This window comes from Marmota monax, unplaced genomic scaffold, assembly GCF_021218885.2.
Source record: "Marmota monax isolate L192 unplaced genomic scaffold, Marmota_monax_Labrador192_F-V1.1 WCK01_AAM20220418_F8-fsc00177, whole genome shotgun sequence".
Lineage (NCBI taxonomy): Eukaryota > Metazoa > Chordata > Mammalia > Rodentia > Sciuridae > Marmota > Marmota monax.
The window spans coordinates 3,607,865-3,634,176 of NW_026694922.1; the positions used below are offsets into that span (position 1 = coordinate 3,607,865).

Consider the following 26,312-nt stretch of genomic DNA (forward strand, 5'->3'; position numbering starts at 1 on the left):
TGCCTGCCTGACCGTTGACACCGCTGCCGAGGACCAGGTGACATCATGCTGGCCTTGGGGGCTGCACTGAAGTCCAACACCTCAGTTCCACACCTCAAGCTGTGGCCAGAGGCCTGGGCACCGGCAGGGCTCTGATGGGCAGTGGCGGGCAGGAGGCCGAGGAGGCGGCCATGCATCTGGCCCCTGTGTCTGGGAGAGATGCAACAGCCCACGCCTGGCACACAGTAGGTGCTCAGTAGGTGGGCACAGTGGTTGTTGCTCTGTTGATAGCCCTTCGTTGCCCCAAGCCCTCCATTCCTAAAACCCAGCATCCTTCCTGGAGTGCCCCAGGCCCAGAACGCCCCACCCACCTCCCTGAAATCCCCTCCCCCATAAGCCACACACAGCCTGCCTCAGGGCCTTTGCACTGCTGTGCCCATATCCTCCATGGCTCACTCCTCAGTCACACAGGTCTGCTCCAGTGACCCTGCCTGGGAAGGTGTCCCTCAGTGCTCTTTCCAAACTACACTCCTCTCCCTGGGCCATGCCCCACTCTCCCTCAGAGCCCCAACAACTACCTGAGAGCATCTTTTCATTCATTAGTTTATTGGTTTCACGACGTGCCTCTCTGTACCCCAGAGCCCTGCAGGGACATGGCCCTGTCTCTCATTCTCTACCAAGCATGGCCCCTGGCCCACCCTTTACAAGAACCCCAGCTGCCCTGGGCTGCAGTCCCAGTGTCAGCTCTTGGGAGCTGTCACCGGGGCCCCATCACCGATCCTCTCTGGTCTCAATTTACCCAAGAAGTGAGGGAGGCGAGGCTGGGCCAGCCCACGCTGGGAGGCCGGGCTCCCTGAGTCGCGGTGAGGCCTAAGCCTCCAGGAGGACGTGTCTCCCTCCTGACAACACCAGCGCCCCTGGGTGGCCTCCCTCAGAGAAGGGGCCTTCGCAGAGGTCACCGAGTCAAGGACACGGAGACTCCTGGGCCGTCCAGGTGGGCTGGAACCCAAGGACAAGTGTCGTGTACCAGGCAGGACGGCCAGGGTGTGCCCACCCTGCACTCCAAGTGCTCTCTACCTGCCGGAAAGCGCGTGGGGGCTGTGGCGTGTGCCCGGGGCGGGCCGAGGCCCTCCAGCTGTCTGAAGCACTGGTGCCAGTCCTGGACGCGGGGCGGGACACTCCCGCTTTGCCTTCCTCTGAAGGGCCAGTGCACAGCCCAGGAGCCACCGCTTCAGTGCTGAGTCCTGGGGTGGGCCACAGCCCTGGTTCCAGAGAGGTTGCTGATCGCAGCTGGGTGGCCCCAGGCCCCTGACTTCACCTCTCTGGTTCCTCAACCTTCAGATTCCTCAACCACAAAGTATGGGCGACACCCCATCTCCCAGGACGGCAGCGTGGGGTCCAGAGAGACCAGCTCCTTCCCAGTGGGAGCTCCATAACGCGGGACCTGCTCCAGCTACGGTCACTGTGCCCTGTACCCGTCACAGTGGCCCTCGATCCCTGTGGGTCCTGCCTCTGGGGTTCAGCCAACCTCAGCTGGAACATCCAGACAGATAACTGCTCTGTCCAGGACACCGGGGGACTTTTCTCTTGTTGCTGTTCCTGGGTGACAGAGTGTGACTACTGCTCACCCAGCAGTGACACGGCACAGGGGTTAGTCACCTAGAGGTGAGGAACGTGGAAGGCGGGACTGAACAGCAAGGCCTGGCGGGCCACCTGGTGATTTGGGACCCCAGGGACCCCACTTCCTGCTCTGACTCCACCCTGGGCCTCGGGGTGCTGCATTGTTCCTGGTTCTGGAAGATTCTGTGGGCCTCTGGGGGAGCCCCCCGGTCTCCAGGCTCCCCTCTCTGCTCCGAGGCGGCTCCGATGCCTCTTCCTGCTTTTGTTTTCCTTCCCCCCTTTATTCCCTGGTCACGGGGTGGGGGTGGGGGCAGGCCGTCAGCAAATGGCTTCAAGGCTGACCCTGGAAGCCCCCTCCAGGCCCCCGCTGCAGGCCTGGGGAGCGCCCTCGCTGGGGTGGACCTGAGCCCCTGAGCCTGGAGCACAGAGTGGAGGGCTCAGGCCGTCCCGCCATCTCCAGCCATAGGTACCGCAGTGGCACGTCCCTAGCCATCAGCCGTCCCTCCCATAAGACAAATATTATCTGAAGGCTCTCGGGGAAAGGGGCGACTGCGGATTTCCAGCTCACTGGAGATCTTGGAAGGAATGAGAGGTTTGGTTGTCACAGGAGCTGACTTTGAAGGCACGTGTGCCCCAGGCTAAGTGCAGCCACCACACCCACCGCCTCAGTGCACAGCCTCCCCGTTTCACAGAGGAGGAAAGTGGGGCACAGAGAGGGCAGGAGCCCGCCCTGGGTAACACAGCAGGGAAGGGGGAGAGCGGGACTCGACCCCACGCAGGAGGACCCGGGGCCTGGACCACTTCTCTGCAGCAGGCAAGTGCTCCTGTCCTGACTCTGCCCTCGCCCTGCCTGGGTGGGACACCTGGTGGCCTAGGGCAAGGAGGCCCGGTAAGTATGCACCTACTGTGTGCCAGCAGCATGATGAGCGCTAGGACAGCCTTACAGCCAGCCCCAGCGGAGGACTGAGGCTTAGGGACCTGAGCCAGGGCGTGGCCAGGCTGATGCAGTGGGGCCCGGGCCCCAGTGGACACCAACTGCCAAACAGGCCAGGCAGAGCCAGGCTGACTCGGTAGGAGCCATGCTGTGGGAGGGGTGCTGCCCAACAGGGGACGGCCGGGGCCACCTGCTGCCACTCACTCACTCAGTCTGTTCCCCAGGGCAGTGATGCCGGGATTCGGGTCAAAGACCAGGTCAGGTGGCACCCTAGGGCGGGGCAGGGGCGGTCAGCACCTGAGCCTGTGTGTCAGCCGTCCCCGGCCCTTGACACAATGTCACAGGAACAAGCCTAATGGAGAGGCAGAGACACAGAGGCCCAGAGATGAAGCAGAGAGAACCAGAGACACAGAGAGAAAGACAGAGACAGAAGGAATGAGAGTCCTCTCCCTGGGCTGGGCCACCTGGGCTGGGGGCTCTGGCTCATAAATGGAAGCCCCACTAATCTGCCAAGGGCCACAAGGAGCACAGAGCTGTGAGAGGAGGGGTCCTGCCACAGAGACACATGTCATAGGTGCTCAGCTTCTGACTGGGGTCCGTACCTTCCTACTCTGGTTGCTGTGTGACTCGGAGTGGGTCACTGCACCTCTCTGGCCAACAGAGGGGATGGTGAATCTCTGCACCCACCAGGGCACCTGTGAGCTCTCAGCAACCCCAGGGGCTGCTCAGGGCTCCTTCTGTCAGTCCTGCCACCCTTCATGATCGAGGGTGCCCATGGGAAGGAGGTGCCCAAAGGGGCTGGCTAGGTCCTCGCCTGTCCTCAGATGCTCCTGCAAACCGAGCCAACACAGACAGGGACAGAAGTCTCTAGGCGAAGGTGCCCAGCTTTCTTACTAAGTTCAGGCCTGAGTGTGATGTGGGTGTCCCTGGGGTTATGGAGAGGGTTAGAGAGACCATTTGCCAAGAGCTGGGTGGGGAAGGGCCCTGAGGGGAAGATCAGAACCCGGTGTGGCCCAGTCCCTGCCACTCACTCACTGTGCATCCCCACAGGTGTCTTTCCCTCTCTGGGCCGGGTTCCAGTTCACCAAATCATCATTAGGGTCCTTAAGATTGCTCTGCACCAACTCCCAGAGGCTGCAGCCGGCTTGATAATCACTGGCCACTGCTCCAATGGCTGCCCACGCCCTGCCTGAGGAATGGCGGAACCCCCTGACCTGGCCTGTGGCCTCGGGCTGGGCCCCCTCACTCCACCTACCACCGGGGCCCCCACAGGCCCTCTTCTCTCACTTTTGCTCCATGACAAGATGACCAAAGCCCCAACTCGACGTGCATGTGACATGGACACTTGGTCATCCAGGGAGGGTGAGAGGGGATGAAGCAGATGCCAACTAATCCTCCCTAAAAATAGGGACAAGGAGCATTTGTGTCAGGGCTGGATGTCTGCACGCCAGCTCCGGGGTGGCCAGGGCCCTGACAACCTGAAACTGTCTGAATGTCCTGACCAACTTGGGGTGTGAGGGATCCCACCACCGGGCAGTCACCCTGTGAGCCTCCTTCCGGGACACAGCAACAGGAAGGCTCACCCTGCAGGGTTCTGATTGACAGCTGTTCTGGAAGCACCAACTTCCCGGCTGATGCTGGGATCCCTCCCTGGGAGGCCTGGAGGGAGGAGCTTCTGCGGCTGCTTTAATATTTTAAAAAACAGAATAAGCTTACTATATCCGGCGGCTCCGAATCCGTCTGCCTTTTCCTTAGGGATGAAAATCTCTGTTGGCTGCGAGCAGAGAAGCGTCGGAAAGACTCCCGACTGCGGGAGGCGAGGTGTCGGAAGGAGGAGGTGCGCTTGAAGGGGGTCCTGCTGGCGGGCTCCCGGTCATGGCCCACAGTGGTGGTCACTAAGTTGAGGGCCTCCTGGAAGGACCTCCTCATGGAGCCCATCCACTGGGCCATGTGGCTCTGGGCCACTGTGAGTTTGTCTCCCAGGTAATCCATGGGGCCGGCTGGGGAGGACGGCTGAGCCCCGGTGTCCTCTCCCCTTTCTGGCTCTCTGGTCGCTGGAGAACTTCCTGGCTGGCCCCACAGAAGAGCCCGCAGCTCCCCGCAGCCAGACTAAGGTTGGACGCAGTGCCGGCTGCAGAGGCAGCGGCTGGAGGGCCGGGCTGGGGAGTCGCCCGCCCGAGTCGCTGTCCAGTCCACTTTCCAGTTCGGAGCGCACACCCAGCTGAGATCCAGGGCGTGACAGTCCCCCAGAGTCGGGGAGGAGGGGTGCGGGCTCTCTGCTCCTCACTTTCCTGCAGGTAGGTGGCCCCTCAGAAGCTCGCCCTGGAGGGTCCCAGAGGGCGGGCTGCCCCCCGCCGCTGCCCCAGCCCCGCCGCACGCCGCTGCTGGGCTCGGCTCACCTGACGCGGGCAGGTCTCCGTCCTCTGGCTGGAGATCCCAAACCTGCGGGCCAGCGGGTCGCTAGCTCATTTCCGGAGGCAGCCACCAGGGCCCCCGGGTCCCCTGGCTGAGCAGCCCTGGATGACATCAGCCCCCGCCTCGGCTTAGCGAGGGGCTTCTGGGCCCAGGAATGCAGGAGGGGCCTCGGGGAGGCGGCCGCCCAGGGAGCTGGCAACCGCCCCCATTTCTTTTTTCCCCTAAGTCCCAACTCGCTGGCTGTCCCCAGAGGCCAACGGTGACTTCACGTGCCTGACAGCCTACCCGCCCTGTGCCCTCACCGCAGGCGCACACGGAAATGCGGCGGCACGGGTGTGCATGTGTGTGCACGTGTGCGCGCGTGTGTGGGCATGTGTGCGAGATCCGCCGCCGGGAGGCTGCGCCTGCCGGGAACAGCGTCCGCCCCCCGGGCCCGGCAGCGCCTCCGAGGCCCTGGTCTGTCTCCCTCCCCGGCGCGTGGGTCAGTTTCTCGAGGCGTCCTCCCTCTCCGGCAGGGTGCGTCCTCCCCTGGCCGCTCCGCTCGGCGCTCTCCAGCCTGCCCAGCTTGCTCCGCCCTCCCCGCCCAGGAGGCCACGCCCAGCCAGGTGAACAACTCCTGAGGTTCCCCCTCGGAAGGGCCTGGCGCGGGCTGCACTCCGGCACCCACCGCAGGGTTGCCATGGCAACCCAGGGGTGCCGCCGCATCTGCCCCGTCCTGGGGAGGCGGGCTGGGCGAAGGGAGCAAAGGGAGTGATTCACGGCTTAAGAGGGGTCACGTGGGCTCTCCGGGGTTTAACCCGTGTGGAGCTGGAGCTGCAGCATTGGGAGGGGGCGGGGAGGGAGGAGAAGGCAGCTGGCTGTAAAGGCTGCGGGTGGGGTGCAATTCCAGGGCTGCAGGGAAGGGGGCAGCAGCAGCCAAATTCTGGATGGTCAGGTTCACCTGTTGAGTTTTCTTGCCCCCAGCCCTGCCCAGCACCATCGCTCAGAGGTAGATTCACTTGTTCAAGACCACACGGCAGAGCTCCCACCAGGGCACACTGGAGCTGCAGCCTCCCCATGTGGCACCTGGCCCACAGCTGGGCTAGCTGCACCGTCAGGGGTCAAACACCAAGTCCAAGGCTGAAGTGCAGGTCAGCCCGGCTGCTGCCCGTGTTCTTTCCACCACCACCTCACCTCAGCTCTGAACAAACATTTGCTCTCCAGAGGCGGGTCAAAGGGCCCAGCTGGACAGCTCACCACAGAAGTCCAGGACCTGGTGGCCAACGAAGCGCCTCACCCTCTGGATTCCCCGGGCCCAGGCCTGCTCATACTCCCTCATTCTTTACTCCTCTGCTTAATGAGCACCTGCAGCGGGCCTCCTCTGACCCAAGCACTGCACACGGACACCAAGAATGGTGCATCCCGTCTGGCACAGCGTGGCCCAGGACCAGGCTGGTGGGGGGTGTTTACTGACCGGGTGACCCCCACCACCAGGACAGTCAGTCCCAGCAGTTAACTCATGATGTGTCCATTTGACAGCGGGAGGAGACCGAGGCCCAGAGAGGAGAAGCCATCCACCAAGGCCCAAGGCCACACAAGGGGACATGCAGCCTCCAGGACAACCCCCGTGTCATCCCCTATATTCATGCTCTGCTGGGGTCCCCGCCCAAGGAACCCCGGGGACTCTGTGATGATGTTTGATTCCTACGCCTGGTTGTCCATGGCACCCAGCTCCCAGCTCCTCTTGCTCTGGGGTGGTGCTGGGGCAGCCAGTGGCCGCCATGTTGTGAGGCTGCTCAAGCAGCTCCACCTTGTGGAGACATCTGTGTGCAGAGGCTCGGAGGCCCCGGCCCTCCGCCTGCAGCACAGCCAGCCACCTGAGGGGGCACCGTGGAGCAGGTCTGCAGCCCCAGCCAGCATCCTGATGGCAACCTCCTAAGAATCCCAGAGGCTGACCACCCAACCCGAAGGCCCCGGCTTCCAGTGTAATGCACGCGGTGCTGGTGCCCAGGACTGTGCCTACCCCTGAGGAAACTCACGGTTGAAGGGGGTGAAAAGGGGCGGGTTATAAGGGAAGGCGAGGGCCTGTCCCCGCACCGCCTGTCCTGCATGTTAGGAAGCAGCAGGCTCGGGGCAGACACCACGCCACAGGCCCCCACCTCACCTTCCCAGGCAGCCTACCCGGTCCAGGGCTTCTGACCTCCACACTCGGCCCATTTCCCTGTCAGAGAGGGTCCACCAGCTGGCGGTCACTTCACAGCCTTCCCTCCCCAGGCAGCCGGGGACTTCTAGGGTGGGACAGACAGCAGCCCCCCACCCACACACACACACACTAGGGCCTCAGGAAAGCCACACCAGAAATATAGGGAGAGTTGGAGGGGACAGAGCTTTGTGAAAGTCCCTGAGGTGGGAAGTCTGGGCACAGTAGATCAGACATATTTAAAATGATCCTGCCCAAGCGGATGCACACGACTGTCGTCTCAGGGCCTCAAGAGGCTGAGGCAGGAGGATCACAAGTTCAAGGCCAGCCTCAGCAACTTAGCAAGGCCCTATCTCTAAACAAAAAGTAAGAAGGGCTGGGATGTGGTTCAGTGGTAGAGTATGTGCTCTAGCATATGCAAGGCCCTGGGTTCCAAACCCAGTGCTGAAATTAAAAAAAAAATAATAATAATAATGAAAAAACCATACCGGCGTTGGCAAAGCCCTGGTGAGTCAGACATACTCACACACGTGGAAATGAAACTGGTATCTGTTTCCTACAGGAAGTTCAGTGCCCAGGGTCAAAGCCCTACAGACCTTGGCCTTCCAGTTAGTAGTGTGTATGAGGAGTGCAAGGCCACAGAGGACCGAGGTCTACAACTTACTTTGAAGAGCACTTTTGTAACATGTGCCATGGGTGGCCGAGTATAGAGCACAGTGTTAGCAACGGCATGGCCTAGCTGCTGGGCAAACACGTGTGCCCTGTATGATTTTTCTGTATGTTTGATCATTTTTATGATGAAAGTTTGGGGCTGCGTGTCTTCTGACCCTGCAGTTGATGATCTGACTCCACACACAGGAATCTGCCTTTGGAAGTGAAAATGGGTGCAGAGATGCGCACTGCAGCTGGGGGAGGGGCGCACACCGGTCATCCCAGCAGCTCAGGAGGCTGAGGCAGGAGGATCCCAAGTTCAAAGCTTCAGCAACAGCAAGGCCCTAAGCAGCAGTGAGATCCTGTCTCTAAATAAAACACAGAATAGGGCTGGGGATGGGGCTCAATGGTCAGTGCCCCTGAGTTCAATCCCCGGTACCAAAATTAAAAAAAAAAAAAAGATGCTCATTACCATCCTGTTTATAATTATGAAAAACTAGTAAAAACGTATTTTTTCAACAAAAACAGGACTTGCTCAGTGCTGTGCCAGAAGTAAAAGAAAGAAAAGATCAGTCCCATTGATGGAGGCCTTATTTACAGTATGGAGTCTGTGCTCGTCTGGCTTTTTGCATAAATTCTCATTTTATAAAACAGTGAATTAGGATATTCTTTGATTACTGACTTTTTGGTGCCCCCTAATTTTATGCCCTCAGTGAGAGCCTCCCCCAGGCCCACCATGACCAGCTGGATCCGTCAAACATCAAATGAAGGGTTTGGATACCTGTCACTAGTTCTTATTAGCTGTGTGAACTAGAGTAAGTCACCTAACCTTTCTGACTTTCCAGAGATGAAATCATGGAGCTTATCGCTGTCGAGGAGGGAGTCAGACTCTCCCGGACTCAGACCCTTTTCTAGAAGACACCAGCTTCCTGCTCTGTGAGTGTTGGTTCAATAATACGTTGAGCCAGATGTGGTGGCACACGCCTGTCATCTCAACGGCTGGGAAGGCCGAGGCAGGAGGATCGCAAGTTCACAACCAGCCTCACCAACTTAGCACGGCCCTGTCTCTGAATAAAATATTTAAAAAGGGCTGGGATGGGACTCAGTGGTTAAGAGCCCCTGGGTTCAACCTCTGGTACCAAAATAAGTAAATAAATACATAAAATAACGCATTGATCTTGCTGACAGTGACTGCCACGGCCAGCGACTGGCCAGAAAGAACAAAACCCAGGTGCCCTGTTTGGAGGATGTTTGAACGCCTCGAGGCAGAACTAGCTCCTGTGCAGCACTCACTCAGCCTGTGGCCTGCTTTGTCCCCTCCCCACCTGTGGCCCTGGCTTCCCCTCTGCATTCTCCTGAGAGCTCCCACCCTGACCGCTGAATGGGAATCTCTAGCTCAGTCGAGAACCTGACCTGAGACACGCCCCTTTAGCTGCCCACTGTGCACCAGGGTCCCTGTATCCTGGGTCCACCCCTGTATCACACCATCTGCTCCTCCCAACGGGGCGACCGGCTTGCTCTCTGATCAGGGCTCTCACTTGCAGACGGGAACACTGGGGCACAGAGAGGTCAAGTAACCAGCCCAAGGTCACAGAGCTATTAAGGGAGGGAGTCTACCACTTCCAGCCTTGCGTCTGTGACAGCACCGAAGATGTCCTGGCCTCTGCTTGGTCTGTCTGCATGTGGACAGATGTCTGGGACAGCAGAGACCGGCCTCCCTGCCTCCCCTGGCTTCCTTTAGGAACAATGTGGTCTGAGTCGACTATAAAAAGCGTTGCTCCCCAAAAACTGGGGCAGCCCAAGCTGCTCCCCCAGAGGGCTTTTTTCTGCAAGCTCCTCTGTTCTCTCCAGGAAACTCTTGGGACGTTGCTGGGCATCAAAAAGGAAAGCGAACCATCCCTTTCTTATATAATTAATCCCAAAAGCAGCACAGACGCTGCCAGGTCCCAGAAAGAGAGGGGACCTTCTCCACCAGGGTCGGCGGGCGGCGGAGGCCACCGAGGGCAGAGGGGTCGGCAGGTCGCTCCTTCAGTCAACAAACATCCTCTGAACGGGGACTTTGTGCAAGGTCTGAGCTGACCCTGGGGGACCTACCATCCCCAAAGATCTCAGGGTATCGCTCTCATCTCAACCGTTAAAGGAGAAGGGGGTCCCGCCAGACCACCTCCGACCCGGGTTACACCATTTTCTCCCCCAAACTGAATACAAACACATGTACTTTCAGGAATTTCTGATCCGGCGGAAGAAAGAGCCGGGGGCGAGGGGGAAGTGGCCCCCCAAGAAAGCGGGAGGTGGAGGAGCCAAGAACAAAGGGGAGATGAGCATTCACTGGGGGCTGGCGACTGGGAGAGGGTTTTGGAGGATGAACAGGAGGACGCCGAGGAGTCTGGGAGGCAGGACAGCATGTCAAAGGCGGGAGGGGCGGCGTAAGGCCTGAACTCTGGGGTTTGGAAGGAGCCCTGTCCATGCAGCGTGATCTCCTCCCCTCCCTCCTCTCCTCCATCTCTCTAGCTCCCAACACGACTTCAGCCATTTCCAGATCTCTCCCAGGAGGCCTCACTTGGACAACCCTCTCCACATCCTGCTTCTTAAGATGAGCCAGGGCAGGTCTGTGGGCCGGTAAATAGGCCACCGTGGTGCGGATGGCGGAGGTGGCAGGTGGAAACAGTAGCAGCTATTAGCTGAGCAGCTGCCACGTGCCGGGAACTGGTCACTCACACCTCTCACCTCGGAGGGCCCTCTGGGACAGTCCCGTGGTAACTACCCCCACTTTCCAGAGAGGACAGTGGGGTTGGAAGAGCTGAAGGGACGTCTGAGGCCACTCAGGGACAAGAGGGCTCTGGGAGTGGAACCTGGGCTCAGGTTCCAGACAGAGCCAAGCTGTACCCCCGGAGACTCCCAGAGCCAATCCTGCCCGACCCCTGGCTCGAGGGCAGCGAGTGGGGGCAGGGGTGCCCTCGCAGGGACTCGCCCAGCGGCACACCCTCCCCACGTGTCCCTGTCTTGCCAGTGGTTGGAGACAATTCCCTGGCCCGCGTGGGAAGGGCTGGTGCGCGAGGCCAGCTCAAACCCCTGGTGCAGGATGGACAGAGCAACGTGGTGCAGGACCAACCGCTCAGGGCTGCCCTCCAAGGCTGGCACCCCGGGCCCGAGTGTGGCTTCTCTCCACAGAGCAGTGTGAAGGCCTGGGCAAGGGGACGATGTCGGTCTGCCCCCGGCATGCTGTGACAACACAGGGGGTCCCGTGCGTGAGAGCCCTCGATGCTGCCCATTGCAGTGTTCAGAGGTCCCAGGACCAAGACACCCGGCGGGGCTGGACCCGGGCCGCCCCTCAGCTAGCCAGGGAGACGGCCCTGTGCAGGGCTGTGCCAGGCCCCAGGGACCTCGGGGACAGGTGCCCTCTGACAGGACGTGCTTCACGCCCACCTGCCTCCAGCTCAGGTCCACCCTGGGCATCCGGGTGAGCTGCCCCCTGGTCACACCCGGCCGTCCCTCATCCAGATGCCCACTTGGCTGTCCCTCCCTCCCTCCCTCACTGCTCAGGTCAGGTCCAGCTCCCTGGCCCTCCCTGCCTCCATCTGGACACCTGCCTCCCTTTCCCTGTGCCGTGGGCCATCTCTGGGCTCCCTGCCTGCCTATGTCACCCTCACCAAGTTGCTTCGCAGCTGGGCTGTGACTCAGTTTGCCCAGCTGTCTCCGAGGACAGCAGCTGCCCACTGCGGGGAGCCTGGGGAGGGCTGCGGCTTGGACCCAGGCTCAGAGCATCCCTCTCCCGAGGCTTGTTTCCAAGGCAACAGGAAAAAGCCTGCTGGTGGGGGACGCCTGATCTCGAGAGTCAACCCTGGGTTATTTATAAACCAGGCCCCTGACGTCTCCTCTGTCTCTTGTGTCACATTCTTCCTCAATCATCGGAATGACCCGACGTGTCTTTAATTGACCTTGGGGGGAGCAAAGACGGTCAGCCAGCCAGGAGATCTTTCCAGAAATAGCCCTGTCCACACGAGGGAGCGACCGCTGTGTCCTGTGACTGGTGAGGCCTGGGGGTCGTCCCAACCTGGTCTGACCAGTAGAGATCCCGAGCTCCTGGGAGGTGACCCATCTTGCCTGAGGCCAGGGCTTCAGGGGTGACACCCCCAGGTACCCGCTGCCTGCTGGGTGGCGGTCTGGGAGCTCACAGCACGCTCCTCCAGAGCAGTGGAACCTCCACGTTTTCGCATCAGTGAGGGTTGGAAAGCAGGACATTCTGGGGACGGCAGATGGGATCTGTCTGCCGCGCTGGCCAGGGGCTTCCCAGGAGCACCCCGCGACTCCAAGGGTCCCGTGACGGGCAGAGACGAGAACCAGCGGGGGCGCCTTTCTGTGCCCAGCCCCACCCTGCGGACCTCCGTGAGCATTTCGTTGAGAACCTACTATGCACCGCGCACCGTGGCTGCTGCTGGGAGGCCACGAGCCCAATCCCCGCCCGGGCGCTTTCCCTCCGGAGGACGGAACCATTGCCAAGCGGTCACTCCCAAGGGCCTACTGTGCGCCCTGCTACCTCCGTGACAGGACACCTCAGTGCCGAGGACTGACTGGCCCTGAAGTCTCATCTTGGAGACTCAGCCTCCATGCCACAGGAGGCTCGAGAGGCCTTTGCGCCCTGAGGGCTCAAGGGCACATGAATGCAGCTGCAGAAGGCGCCTGCGGCTCTCCCTCCCTCCCGCTCTCGCCCTGGCCACCCGCCATGCGGCGAGAGGGCCCTCACCAGAGGCCAGAGCCTTGACCTTGGACTTCCCAGCTGCCAGAAGCAGGGCAGAATAAACTTCGCTCTTCATAAACCACCCAGCCTCGGGCCCCCGGCTACAGCAGCACCACAGAGGACGCAGCCTGGGAGGTCGTGATGCATGGCACAGAGGGACACCAGGCTCTGACTGAAGAAGGCACTAGGCTGTCAGGTAGCGGGGGCGGGGTGGGGCAGGGCCTCCAAGCAACCCACCCGCTGCCCAGTGTGTCAGCTGGATGGCCAGGGGCAGAGGGTGTGGTCAGGTGGGGAAAGGCCTCGGCTCACCAGGCGGAGAGCACAGGAAAGGCCACTCAGACCCCAGGCCCCTCTAGCCACCTGCACTGGCCTTAAGAAAGCCCAAGAGCCCAGGGGAGCATACGGCAAGGCCTGGGGCTCACGGCTCCACTTGCCCACGAAAACCTGACACCCACCTCCCAGTTACGAAGCTGCCCGCCCCGGGTGACGGCTGGAGGGACAGCATCAGATTGCTGCAGGGAGCTCCCGGCTTGAGGCCACAGATTTTGAAAGACAAAGCTGTAAAGAGGAATGGGCCTGCCCAGGCTGAATCAGCCCCCAACCACATGCTGCTGCATCAAGGTTCTGTCTCCTCAGCATGGACGGTGCGCCAGGCCCCAGGTTACCTCATGTCATCCTCAAAACCACAGTTTAGGACAGGGCTCCCAGCACCAAATGCCTGCATTCCAGTTCCCTGGTGTGTGACCCTGAGAAAGTCCCCCACTTCCCCCAGCTCAGCGCTAGGCCGGCAATGGGCTTGCTAGGGCACAACCTCTCTAAACTTGTCCGCACCGCAGGGACTTTGCACATGCTGCTGCCTCTGCTTCAAACACTCCTCCCAGAGCTCCACTTGCCTTTCCAGCCAGGCATCCACCCAGTCTCTGCCGCATCCCTCTGCATCTACCAGGAAGGAAAGACTGTCATCTTTATTTATAGCACCCCGTCTCTCACTGGGACACATACTCCCGGAGGGCACACACGGTGTTCTTATTCGCTGCCGGTGGCTCGTGCCTCAAATGGTGTCTGGCACAGATCAATATCTGTGGAGTAGCTCAAGGAATGAACGTGTGAATGGACCAATAGAGAGTGAGCGGGGGACGAGCCAAGGCCACGCAACACGTGGCAGGCTCCCCCCAACACCGCGATGCCAACACCCGCTGGGGGCTGATGGGGGACCCTGCGGCCCACAGCCCAGGGACACTCAGGGACACCCAGTGCTGGGTGCTGACGCCCTCCGCCAGCAGGGACCCCGCAGCGGGCGTCTCCTCGGAACCCCTCCCTGCGGAAAGCGCATCTGGAGCCCGGATCCTGGGGGGTCCACAGCCCACGCCCCCCCCCCCGGTCGCCATGGCGACGGACATGCCCAGCGCATCCCTGCCTGGCTCTTGCTCCTCACACAGGAATTTCTAAAGGAGCTTTCAGACCCCTTCCTCTGGTGACATTCTTACAGAAAACGTCCTCACTGGGCTCCGAGAGGAAAATGCACAATGTCGGGTCCCCACACCCGACCCCCGACTCCTATGCGGAAAGCAGGGTTTTATTTTTTATTTTTTTAAGCGGGGCCTCTGTTCTCAGGGTAGGAACCAAATGATCGTCCTCCACCATCAACGAGCAGCACCTCTGCCTGGGGCAGAGCGGCCGGCAGCTTGCCTGACCGCCACTGGCTCCTGAGTCATGAGTGCCTGCCGTGGGCAGTGTCCTGGGCTGGGCTCTGGGGACACAGCAGACAGGATCACTGTCCCCAAGGAGCCTCCAGTCCAATGCAGCAGGCACCCAAGAGAGGGGCATTGGTGGCAAGGAGAAGAGGGCAACATGGCAGAGGAGAAAGGGCAAGTCCACTTCCATTGGCTGTGTGTCCCTGGGCAAGTCACTGCCCCTCTCTGAGCCTGTGATAGAAAGATGATGATGATAATGCTGCCTGAAGGTGCTGCATGAACCCATGGAGAGCTCCTGGTAGACAGCGAGTGCTCGGTGACAAGTCCCTCCTGTTGCCTTGTGGAGCAGAGGAAGCTGGTCCGGGCTGTCCCTCTCATCAGGCCTGGAGAGCTGTCTGGGCGTGAGGTTCCCTGAAGGAACGCCGCTGTCCCGGAGGACCCAGGGGGTCTGAGACGTCGGGATGCAGCTTTCGACAAGGACGTGCAGAAAAATACTGAGGAAGGGGCTGAGCTGAGCTCTGAGCAGCTTAGTCTCCCAGCCCGCGGGGTGTCCAGTGGGGCTGCCCTGGCCAGGGCACCCAGACCAGCCACTGTGGTGAGGCCGGGCCTTGGGGACTACGGGGAACAGGGGCCGGGACCCAGTGCACCTGGATGCAAACCCAGGGGCCAGACAGCGGGTGGGGGGAGGCTGGACGCCCCACCAGGAGCTGCTCACGGCCACCAGGTCCCCCTGTGCAGTGAACTCTGGTGGCAGGTATGGCACTAGAGCAGCCGTCTCCAGCCCAGGACCTGGCTGTGACTGAGAGCAGCCCAGCTGCTCGGCTTCCACCCTCATGGCACCCTGTCACCAGCCTGTACCACTCTCCTCTCCAGCCTCAAGTGACCCAGCAAGCCCAGGGCCATGCTTCTCCTGCACAGAGCACACAGTAGGGCGCAGAGCCGTCTGTCTGCAAGGGGCTGTCACCGCGGCATTGCTCACACTCTGCTCAGAACTGGAAAGGGCCGCATGTCCACCCAGAGGGGACAGCTTCAACTGACGGCAGTGGAGGAGGACCCTACGGCGCCGACATGGAAAAGACCTCATCACCAGAAAGAGCAAAGCCAGGACCAGGACGCTGATCACCGCCACACACTGAAATCAGACGACACTAAAACACCACGTGGAGACGGGCACGGTGGCCCACGCCTATCACCGCAGCGGCTCGCGAGGCTGAGGCAGGAGGATCGCGAGTTCAAAGCCAGCCTCAACATCTTAGTGAGCTGTAAGCAGCTCAGGGAGACCCTGTCTCTAAATAAAACACAAAATAGGGCTGGGGTGGGGCTCAGTGGCAGAGGGCCCCTGGGTCCAATCCCTGGTACCAAAAAATTTAAAAAAAAAACCCAGCCCAGTTTGTGTCTATACACATGCATGTATGTACATGTCTATGCGAGGACACGATGGTCACATCCTTTGCTATTCCTGGGACATGGGTCACAGGCTCCCTGTAGATACCATGTGGGTTCCCGTATATGACAAGGCAGAGTATGTGCAGCTAACCCACCTGGTCCTCTGCACCCCTCACACCATCCCTCGGTGACTCATCATTCCTGATACAGGGCAAATGCTGTGTACACAGTTGTCACACTGTGCTGCTCAAGAAATGATGACGAGAAGAAACCCCGTGCACCGTTGGCACACATGCGATTCTCTTCAAATATTTTTGATCCTCCAGAAGCAAGACCCTGGATATGGACCAACCGCCCGTATAGACAGATATCTTCCCTGGGAGGACGGTGACAGACACACGCAGATACCATCTTATGCAAAGAGACTGTTTGCAAAAGGAGACACATGGACCTGTCACCAGCTCCGGGCAGGAGGACCGAGCTGAGGGGCAGGGACACCGACTGCTTTGTCCTGTTGGAAACGTTAGGTCTGTGTGTCGTCTTTTCATGAGATAATAAGTTACCCGTTTTTAACATCTGTACATCACCAGTGCTACATTTTCTGACCCTAAAAAGCGACCTAGCTCCCCTTTGGGGTGAGGGGACATTGCAGGTACCTGCATCCACTTAGGTGTTGGGGACAGGGAACATGGTGGCCACCCCTCTGCACCCCCCTCAGAGCCTGGCAGCCTGGGAGCACCCATTTTTTTTCTCTTTTTATAAAGGGTCTCCCTAAGTTGCAGGGGTTGGCCTCAAATGTGCCATCCTCCTGCCTCAGCCTCCCGAGGAGCTGGGATGACAAGCATGCACCACCCTCCCTGGCCTCTACTTCCATCTTCTCAAGACCTTTCCATTTCACCACGTTCCTGTCCGCTGAGCCTGGACGGCACCATTGCTACACAGCTGTCACCCACATCTTGCTGAACAGAGTCAAGGACCCTGCAGTCCGGCTCCAGGTGGTAGCTGGTACCCAGGACCCAAGGATCCGGGGCCTCTGGCTGCAGCTCACGGCCCCCCTTCCCCCATTCCTGGGCCACAGGGGAGACGCTGCCATGCTGTCCACGGCTCCACGGTGGACTGTCCCCTGCTGCAGGCTGCAGGCTGCGGCTCACCCTGCGGGGCGTAACCCTCCTCGGAGTCTGCAGCTGTCCCCGCCTGAGGCGCTGCCCTCAAGACCAGCTGAGCACGGTTCCAAAGCCAGTTCCGGGGACCCCACCAGAGCCACATGCCGGGGAGGGCGGCCTTGGCGTGAGGAGTTTGAACAGCAGGACAGGTAGCCGGGGCCAGAGGACGAGACCCCACAAGGACAAGAAGGGCTCATCTGCCCACTCAGAGAACCGAGGCTCGGAGGAGAGGCCTCTCTGTCCCCGCACGTCGGCTTCAACCTGAGATGGAGGGGCGCACGCTGCACTGTCGTCCCCCAGGAGAGATGGCGCTCCGGGCCTGGCGCTGGCTCGAGTCGCAGCCGGCCTTGCAGGAGGGGGCAGGAGGGGCCATGAGGTGCTGGCCCTCCGCACACTCCCCGGGCCCCCGTGGCCTGGTGCCAGCCCTGAGCTAGCTCTAAGCTGCTACCGTGATCAGGAAGAGGGGACCCGGGGCACTGCTCACGGCCAGAGGCACAGGCTGCCTGGCTGAGGGAGGACCGGGAAGCAGCCCCGGGCAGGGCCTCAGATGTCCCGTCCAGCTGCGCGACCCCGCAACAGGGAAGCCAGCAGGAGGGCAGGCGGGTGGGGAAGGCAAGGCAGAGTGGCCACCGCCAGCAGCCGCTCCTCGCCCTTCCTGGGGACACAAACTCCTACAGAGGCCAGGACAGCACAGGAAGCACTTGCTAAGCACCTGCTGCATGCTTGGCCCCGGGGAAGATGAACCAAGAGCAGCCCCTCCCCCCATGAACTTTATCCTCTCACTCCCCTGTTCCACTCCACGGGTGTTTATTGAGCACCTACTGTGTGCCACATCCTGGTCATTCACTGGGGACAAATGAACAGGATGTGTCCCTACCCTCAAAAAATGTCACTTTTCCACTCATTCATTCCTTTGAACATTTAATGAGGACCTACTGTGTGTAAGTCCTTGTGCTAAGAAATGGAGGGTCAGAAATGAATGTGGTGTGGGCCCTGGCCCTCGTTATTTCTTTCATTCTGTTCTATAAATAATTATTAAGCACCTGCTGTGTGCCCAGCCCTGTGCCAAGCGCTGTCAATCAAGCACAGTGAAGAGGTCACTGTGTGGTCCAGGCCTTCACGGATGGACATCCGGGTGCCAGGCACTGTGTTACGTGACATGGATACAAGATGACTGCACAGTCACAACTCAGACCTTCATTCAGCACAACGAGCATTTATGAAGTGCCTGCTGGATGCCACAGACACAGATGTGCAGAGGAGAGAATGCCGCCCAGCCTTCCTTCCTTCCCCAGTGATAGGTTCAGTTCACCTAACACACATGAGGCGCCTACTGTATGCCAGGTCCTGGGGAGGCAGATGAATAAGCCCCAGACCTGGCCCTGCTGGAATTCACAGAAGAACCCACGGGAGACACAGCCGGAAGCACACACCACAGGAGGGCAGGCGAGCGAGGGGCGGTCCCGATGTCGGAGAGAGGACCTGCAGGACCCGAGGCCTTCCAAGTCCAGAGGCCCAGCTCCTGAGAGGGGCGTGACCATCACCAGCCGCCAACACACTGCTCTCAGTCCAGGTGCCGGTCAGGAAAACACCAGGCTCCGAAGGCCCCAGTCCTGGCCACGAGGCACCGAGTGGCGTCCCCTGAAGCCCAACACTGTGCCCGGCCGTGGGGCCCAGGTGTGCCGCGTCTCTGTTGCTGCAAATCCTCTGCTTCCCGCCCATTAAGAGGTGGGATCCAGGTCCCCTCCTTCTATGACCAACAGAGGGCAGCAGGAGTGACTATGTGACTTGGGAGGTGGCACCTGCCTTCTCTGTGCTACCCTGGCCCTGGTGGCCCTGGGCACTGTGTCACCCCTGCTCAGCACAGGCCTCGGGTGTGTGAAGCAGCTTCCAGAGGAGCTGGCTCTCGACTCCAGGGCTCCCAGCCAGGTGCCAGCGGGGCCACTGTCCCCCTGGGTCCTGTGCGAGCTCCTGTCCCACGCCCCAGGGGAGCGGGCTCAGTGATGGGCACACGCTGGGCCCTGGAGGGGCTTGGCAGGACGGCGGGCACCTGGCCACGGGCCTCACCTCCCCAAGTCCCAGCTCCGTGGCCTGTAGAGCCCAGGGGACCTGAGACGCCACCACCAGGAAGGGACGTGACCCGAGCCCTGTGGCCACAGCAGCACCGGGACCCCAGGCCTGCGGCCCTCCCACCCCCCTGCCTGGGGAGCCTGGGAGGCCCTGCAGGACCGGGGGCTGACGTGGGCTCACGTGCCGGGTCACCGCTTTGTTCCCAAGATGGGACTCGGATCGCCCCTCTGGGAGCAACGGACCCCAGGACAAAGGCTGCTTTCACCAGACCTGCTGTCCCGGCCAGCTCAGCATCCTGGGCAGAGCTGGGAGGAGGTGGCCCCCGGCAGGGCCCCGGGAAGGCGGCCAGACGGACCGGGTGGGGCCCAGGCCAGCCGGAGTCTGGGCAGCACTGAGGTTGGGCAGCTACCCTGTGCTCTCCTCATCTGGGCCTTTGCCAATCTGGGCCTTCGACAGGGCGGACAGGATGCAGGCTCTGAGGAAATGTTTGGTAAGTTGGAGGGAATGCAAAAGGTTAAAAAAAAAAAGCATCCCCAGGATTCAGGTCAAATTATAAACATAAACCAACCCGTGCAGTCTCTGAAGCTGGAAGTAGCTGTGATCACACAGCTGCTCCGCTGTCCACCAGCTGTGTGATCTTCTGCGAGTGACTTAACCTCTCTGAGCCTCATTTTCCTTATCTGTGAAACACAGGTGATACCAGGGTCTCCTTTCCAAGAATACTGTGAGAATGAAAGACAACAACAGGACTTGTTTGGCCCAGTGTTTGGCTGTTATGGGCAGAGCTGTGTTCCTCCAAAATTCTTTTTCTGTTGTTGTTTTTATTGGCTTCTGTTTGGTTTTGCTCTTTGGTGCTGGGCATTGAGTCCAAGGATATTCTCTCCTGAGCTAAGTCCCCAGCCCTATTTAAATTTTATTTTGAGACAGTGTCTCACTAAGTTGCTGAGGCTGGCCTTGAATTTGCGATCCTCCTGCCTCAGTCTCCCCAATTGCTGGGATTATAGGTGTGTATCTCTGTGTCCAGCCTTCCAGAATCCTTACGTTGGAGCCCTACTGCCCGCATCTCAGGATGGGAGAGAGCATATTTGGGGTAGGGCTCTTAAATAGGTGATGAAAGTGCGTCCATTAGGGTGGGCCCTGATCCAGTCCAGCTGGTGTCTTAATAAGAAGAGGAAATGTGGGCACAGAGAGCAGAGGGCCTCCCCACAGAGGAGAGACCTCCTGAGGACCCAGGGGAAGGGCGGCTGTCGGCCAGCCATGGAGATGGCCTCAGGAGGCAGGGGGCCTGCGGCACTGCGATCTTGACTTCTGGCCTCCAGAACTGTGAGAACTGAGTTTCCTTTGCTTAGGCCATCCAGTCGGGGCTCCTTTGTTGCAGCCTCCTGAGTTTACTAACACGTCAATCAGCACAAGGGAAGGAAGAACCAGACTCTCCTGCTGCGGTATCGCTGCACTGAGAACCGCAAACTAAGACATCAACACAAACTTGCGTCCCATTTTTTTAATATAAATGTTTGATGAAAATGTTAATGATATAACAGTCACAGAACACATCTGCAGCCGTCCCCCTTTACCCTGCAATTCTACACACAATGCCAGGTTTCCCGTAACCTGAACAGAGTTTTGTTTCCTTAGTTTTTTGCTTTGCTCGTTTGGTAACTGTCCCTGTCTGCGGGGCACAGAGACACCCCACTGTGTGGACACACGTGTACTGGGCGGGGGTATCGGGCACGTCCACTGCCTCTAACGTGGATCCTTTCTCCAGAATCCCTGCTACGGATTATTTTGAAATAGTCAGCGACTTGGCCAGCGTAGTCACCTGCAGCGCTACAGGACACTGGGACTGTTCCTGCTGCCCCCGACCTGCACCTGCTGACCACCCCACCCTCCCAGCCCCGGCCAGCGCTCTCCGGCTCATAAACTGTGTGGACTCAGGCCAGGCCAGCTTCCTCGGCCACCTTCTCAGCATCACACTCACGACATCTGAGCTGCGATCTCTGGGCTCCAATCACAGTGACAGACCCCCCCAGCCCTCCAGCCCCCCAGTTCTGCGAGGCGCCCACCCACAGGGTCCTGCCACCCACAGGCCCGTCCCATCTTAGAACCCAGCCCAGGGAGGAGCGTTGTCCTGTCATGCACAGCAAGCCCCAGCCTGGCGTGACAGGTCCTCGGGAAGGAGAGCCCGCCCAGCAGGGGCAGTGACTGGCCCAGGTCACACAGACAGGACCAGACCCCAGTGTCCCTGCTCCCAATTCAGTGACACTCTCCTGATAGCTTTGGTCACCTCCCTGCTCCTCACAGTATCCACTGAGCTTGAAAGCCCCTTGTCGGGCCCCCTCCAGCTCTGCAAAGCCCCGCTCTGGGCAGGTGACAGAGCAGGGGCAGAGGGGCAGGCTGCAGGGAGTCTCCTCCTCCACACACAGGTGGCTCCCGCAGGGGACCAAGACCCTGGGACCGAGCCAGACACCTCATCTGTAACAGCTCCCCAGGGCATAGACCCGGGACCCCAGGACCCCACGACCCCACAACCCCAGGCACAACCATCCCCAGGGCGGCCGCTGTCCTGCTGATGGACGTTACCAGGCCCCAGGAGCCCTGCCCCGGAATCCCGGTCCCCACGCCGCCTCGGACGAGCAGCCTCTCTGGAGGCCTCACCTGAGAAATGGGTCCCCACACGCGGGCTGCGGGAGGGTCACTGCAGGAGAGCCACAGCCCCAGGGGAAAGGCCCCGCTCACCAGGGCCATTTGTGAGCGCAGGGCGCCCTCTGGTGTCTGCACCTGGGAACCATCCTGCCTGCAGGCCGAGCCGGCCCCAAACCCACCCATTTGGGCTCAGAGGTAAGAGCCTTAGGAAGGCCGTAAAAAAAAACAGCTCCCATTTATTAAGCACCTACTGTGTGCCAGGTGTCCTATCTTCTGGTCTCCACAACAAGAGGACACCAGGATTCCCGCTTGAGAAAGGGTGAGAAAACATTTCCAGGTGAGAAAACAGGTTCAGAGACATGAAGGCACTTGCTCAAGGTCACTTGGATTTGAACCCAAGTTTGTCTGAGTCCTCTCTCCTGGACACCTGGAGCTGCATGACTGTCCACAGGAAGAAGAGCTAAGGGGAATCTAGTTCAACTTCACCACACACCCCCCCACACACAGAGGCCCAGAGGGGGCAAGCAATTGCTCAGGACACACAGCAATTGCACCTCGCACTCCTGGCTCCCAGCGGTACTGGGCCCACATCCCCTCCAAAGCTCCCACCTTGCGTCCATCCTTCCTTCCGGCCATCACAGGATAGGCGTGTCCCTTCTAACCACTGAAGCGCAGAACGACTGAGAGCCACGGCTGGTGGGTCAGCAGGGGCTGTGACCTGGAAGACGCCGGTGGGGGCCAGGTTCCACACACCAGGTGGGCAGCTGAGGCCCGGGGACCAGGAAGTGGCCTTCCAGGCTCGGGTGACACTAGTGCCACCTGGCTCTCTTTGCATTTTTTATAATGAAAGACATATATGTCAAGGACCAGCAGGTGGGGACCGTCCAGCGGGGGGCCAGCCATGGTCCAGCTGGATTCTCAAAGGCTGCCACAGAGGCTGGTGGGCACTGGGGCCGCGTGGGCAAGGACCTGGGGACGCAGGACGCGGGCTTGGTGTCTTAGTCCCCGCCTGGCCCCGCGGGCCGCCTGCCCCAGCCTGCCCTTCCACACGGACAGGCAGAGATGACCTGCCCCTTGCACAGGGGTCAGCCAAGGCCCGGGAAGAGGTGGGGAAGGGGCCCCAGGCGTCTATTGGACACTCAACCCAAGCAGCTGGTCCAGACAGTCCTGCCTGTCCCCAGCCCCAACTCCCAGCAGAAGGCCGGGGCGGCCCCCACCTGCCCACCTCCACCCCACCTACCCACCCGGCCCTCAGCTCCGCCAAGTGAGCCAGAAGCCGCCCACCTTCCGCCACCCTCTCTGCCTGCCCTGCCCTGCTGACCTGCCTGGACGCTGCAGAGGTCCTCGCTGGCCTCCCTGCCTTTGTCCCACCTCACCCTATTCCTCACATGGTGGCCAGAGGAATCTGTTCAGAGCACAAGTTGGACTGTCACTTCTACTCAATGTGACACTCCTCTGTGCCTCCAGGGCCCTCAGAGCACAAGGCAATTCCTCAGAGCGACCGGAAGGCCCCACATGTCCTCTGCTGACCTCCGCCCCACTGTGCTCCCGCCGCTCTGGCCTCCTTCCTGTTCTGCGCACGGGCCTGCTCTGCTCGCACCTCAGGGCCTTTGCACTGGCTCTCCCCTCCTAGTCTCCTCTGGCCCACTCCCTCCCCTCCTCCACAACCTCTGTTCAAATGTCACCTTCTCACAGAGGCCCCTGGCCCTGCCCAGCCACGCCCCCCACCTTGTCCCTGCTTCCTTCCTTCTCTCCACTGGACGCCCCACCCCCAGTGTGCTACGCAACCTCCTGAACCCTCCTGCCCACCCCCCAGAATCCCAGTCCCCGAGGTCATCATCATCTTGTTCCTTGAAGGGTCCCAACACGGCACAGGGCCTGGACGGTGGAACACTGAACTGAAGGTCCATTAGGTGTCTAGCACCAGTGTTGCCTGCTAACATTTATGCAGCACCTACTGTATGCCCTGCTTTGTCTGCACCACCTCATGGGGTCCCACGGGACGCTGCCTGCGTTGTTGCCACTCCACAGATGACAAAACTGAGCTTCGGGGGAGGCCCCGGGGTCAGAGGCCGGGAGGCCGTCCCTGCAGGACCTGCTCTGCACCTGCAGCTGGGCCCCACGGCGCCTCCTGACACACGCAGTCCCTGGCCGACCTCGCCCCGGTCACAGCCCCCAAGTGGCCAGCTCTTCCGTGTTGGCCACCGACGATGACCAGCCAAAGCCAAACCAGGCGCTCGGCACAAACCAAAGCCGCTGGGAGCTGCAGTTGGGGCTGGAAGGTGACCCTCACCAGGGGCTGGATGCGCAGGTGCCCATGGCGCCAGGCCCCCATGGCAGCCCTGTCACTTAGGCCCCAAAGCAGCCTGGACCTGCCCCGTGGAAGAGGCTCCTCAGCCCGAGGGCCTCACCAACGCACCGAGGGTGGCCCTCCTCTGCGGCTCCTTAGAGCCACCAGATGTTCCTGTGGGTCCCCGCGGCTCCCTGGAGCGTGCTCTGCACCCCCGGCCAGCCCCGCTGTGGGTGACACGGGGCACAGGAAGCCAGCGAGAGGGGCCTCACAGGCCTGGGGCCACAGGGGAGGCAGCCTGGGAAGGCGCGGGCGGGAGGGGGCGTCTCTGCCATCATCTAGCCGCCCCCAATGACAACTGGATATGAAGGGTCCCCTCAGTCCCCGCCAGGCCCCCGCTGTCCCTCACATCAGCTGACTCTCAGTCCAGTCCGCCAACACTCAGCCCGACTTCCAGTCAGGGAACCCGAGGCTCAGCGCGCTGGCGGGACCTGCCAGAGGCCACAGCGGCCCAGAGCAGCCTCCTCCTGAATCCTCCCCCGTGGGGCACCACTCACAGAAGAAGCCTCCCTGTGGCCGGCCAGTTGCCTCGTCCCAAGTCTTCAGTTTCCCCATTGAGAACCCGAAAGATCAGGCCCCATGAGAGAGTTAAAAGTGACAGAGGGAGAGAGACAGGCTCTGACACTTCCTAGCTGGGCAGCCCTGGAGGACTGACCTAACCTCTCTGGGCCTGAGTTCCCCTAACTGCAAAATGGGGGTAGCAGTGAGGCCTGCCCACAGGGTTCTTGTGAGGATGTCATGAGGCACCCATAAAGCGCATGTGGCACCCGGCCAGGACTTTGTGAGCACCCGGTAGGAACGGCAGGTGATGGTGGCCGTGATCGTTGTTAGTGATCACTATGACCATCGCTATGATTGACAGCCACGGCCACCAGCTTGACACCGAAGCGCAGCAGGACCCGGGGCCTGGTTATCTCGTGAGCAGGAGAGGGAGAAACTCTAACCGGCGCAGGGGCCCTCGGCTACGGTTACCAGGGACTGAAACACAAGCTCGGCCTCCCTCCCCCACCGTCCAGCTGGCACGGCCGACGGCAAGGGCGGGTTCCCCCCAGGACAGTCTGCAGCCGCCAAAAGATGGCTTCATGGAGCCCCGGCAGCCCCGCAGGCCCCCACCTCAGGAGCTGGCAGGGCAATGACCCAGCCGAGGTGTAAGGCTGGCGCGGGGCTCCCCTGGGCACTCAGTCAATGCCTGGGAGCAAACTAGGTGTCCAGCTACTGGGGATTGGTACAGAAATCAATGTGGACAGCAAGCGGGAATGGTCACCAGCCAGTGCGCCTCGTGCTTCCTGTGTCCAGTGACGCAGGCAACAGGCCTGCCACTGGGGACACACACGCGGGTTCCTTCACACACGCAGCGGCAGTGACAACGTCCTGCTGTGGAAGAAGCCTAAAGTGACAAACCTGACGTGGGCCTTGGCTCGGATCCCGGGGAGGACAAAGGACATCACTGGAAACACTGCTGAGAGGGACAGCGCGGTCTCCACCTCGGGGGCTGGGGGCACGGGGCCAGGGTCCCCCTGGGTGCTGCTGGGGGAGGGCCAGGGGGAGCCCTGTGCCTTGGAGAAGGCTGGCCTCCACGCACTGGGCACCAGCGGTATCCGCCACCCCCAGGTGACAATCCCAAGCCCTCCCGGTGACACGTGCCCCAGAGGGAGCCCGGCAGGAAGCCTGGAGTTGATGAGGAGCACCGCTCCCGGGAACCTCCTGTGTCAGTGGGCAGGGCAGGGCCCAGAGGGAAGCAGGGGCTCGGGCGGTGACTGCGCAGTGACAGGCTAACAGCACGTCGTCGCGTGTGCCGGGAACTGGCCCAGCTGGATCTCGGGAGCTCCGCGCACGCCCACACCACACCACTGCGCACCAGGAGGCCTGTTCCTTTGCTGGACTGAGGGTCGGGCGGGGTGCGCACTCTGAGCCTGCAGTTTGTTCCGTTCACTTATTGGGTGCCAGGGATTGAACCCAGGGCCACTTAACCACTGAGCCCCACCCCAGCCCTTTTTATTTAGAGACAGGGCCTCCCTGAGTGGCTGAGGCTGGCTTTGAACTCGCGATCCTCCTGCCTCAGCCTCCCGAGCCACTGGGGTGACAGGTGTGCACCACCGCGCCCCCCATTACTTTTTTTTAAACGGGGTGCCACGGGGGAGGGGAGGGCGCTGTGGGAGAGGGGGCAGCACAGGGCAGGGAGGGGCGGCCCACGCCGCGGGGATGGTGGGGGTGCATGTCGCGCCACAGGAAGCTGTGGGGACAGGGAGCTGCCACCCCCGCGGCTCTGGGCTTCAGTCTGAGGCTGGAAGCTGCTCTGAATCCGAGGGTGGCTTCCTGGAAGGGACGTGCTCCCAGCCCGTGGGGGGGGGGGGCTGTCCCCTGCAGAAGCCGCTGGTCCAGGGGGCAGCGGTGGGGAGGGTCCCCGCTTACCCTGCAGGCCCTGGGCTGACCTGGACCCCAGTCCCCTGGCACCTGTGTGGGGCTGACCTCAGTGACTGGCCAGGGGGA

The 26,312-nt window shown here is 60.9% G+C and overlaps 1 protein-coding gene and 1 long non-coding RNA gene across 11 annotated transcripts in view; one reads left to right on the top strand and one right to left on the bottom strand.

The window, feature by feature from the left end:
• The window catches only part of Kiaa1671 (KIAA1671 ortholog), a 149,128-nt gene that overhangs the window by 47,193 nt on the left and 75,623 nt on the right, over nucleotides 1-26,312 (bottom strand). The window contains exon 1 of one of the 10 annotated variants that reach the window (XM_046427276.2): nucleotides 4,250-5,502. The exons of the other annotated variants lie outside the window; for them this stretch is intronic. Coding sequence (XP_046283232.1) covers nucleotides 4,250-4,525 — 276 coding nt within the window. The 5' untranslated portion in view covers nucleotides 4,526-5,502. Of the gene's footprint in view, nucleotides 1-4,249; nucleotides 5,503-26,312 lie in introns of those variants that run through there. 10 annotated transcript variants of the gene reach the window in all.
• Nucleotides 4,735-8,946, top strand: LOC131423516 (uncharacterized). Its single transcript, XR_009225207.1, has 2 exons — nucleotides 4,735-4,830; nucleotides 8,624-8,946. It is a non-coding gene; the product is annotated as an uncharacterized LOC131423516 (long non-coding RNA).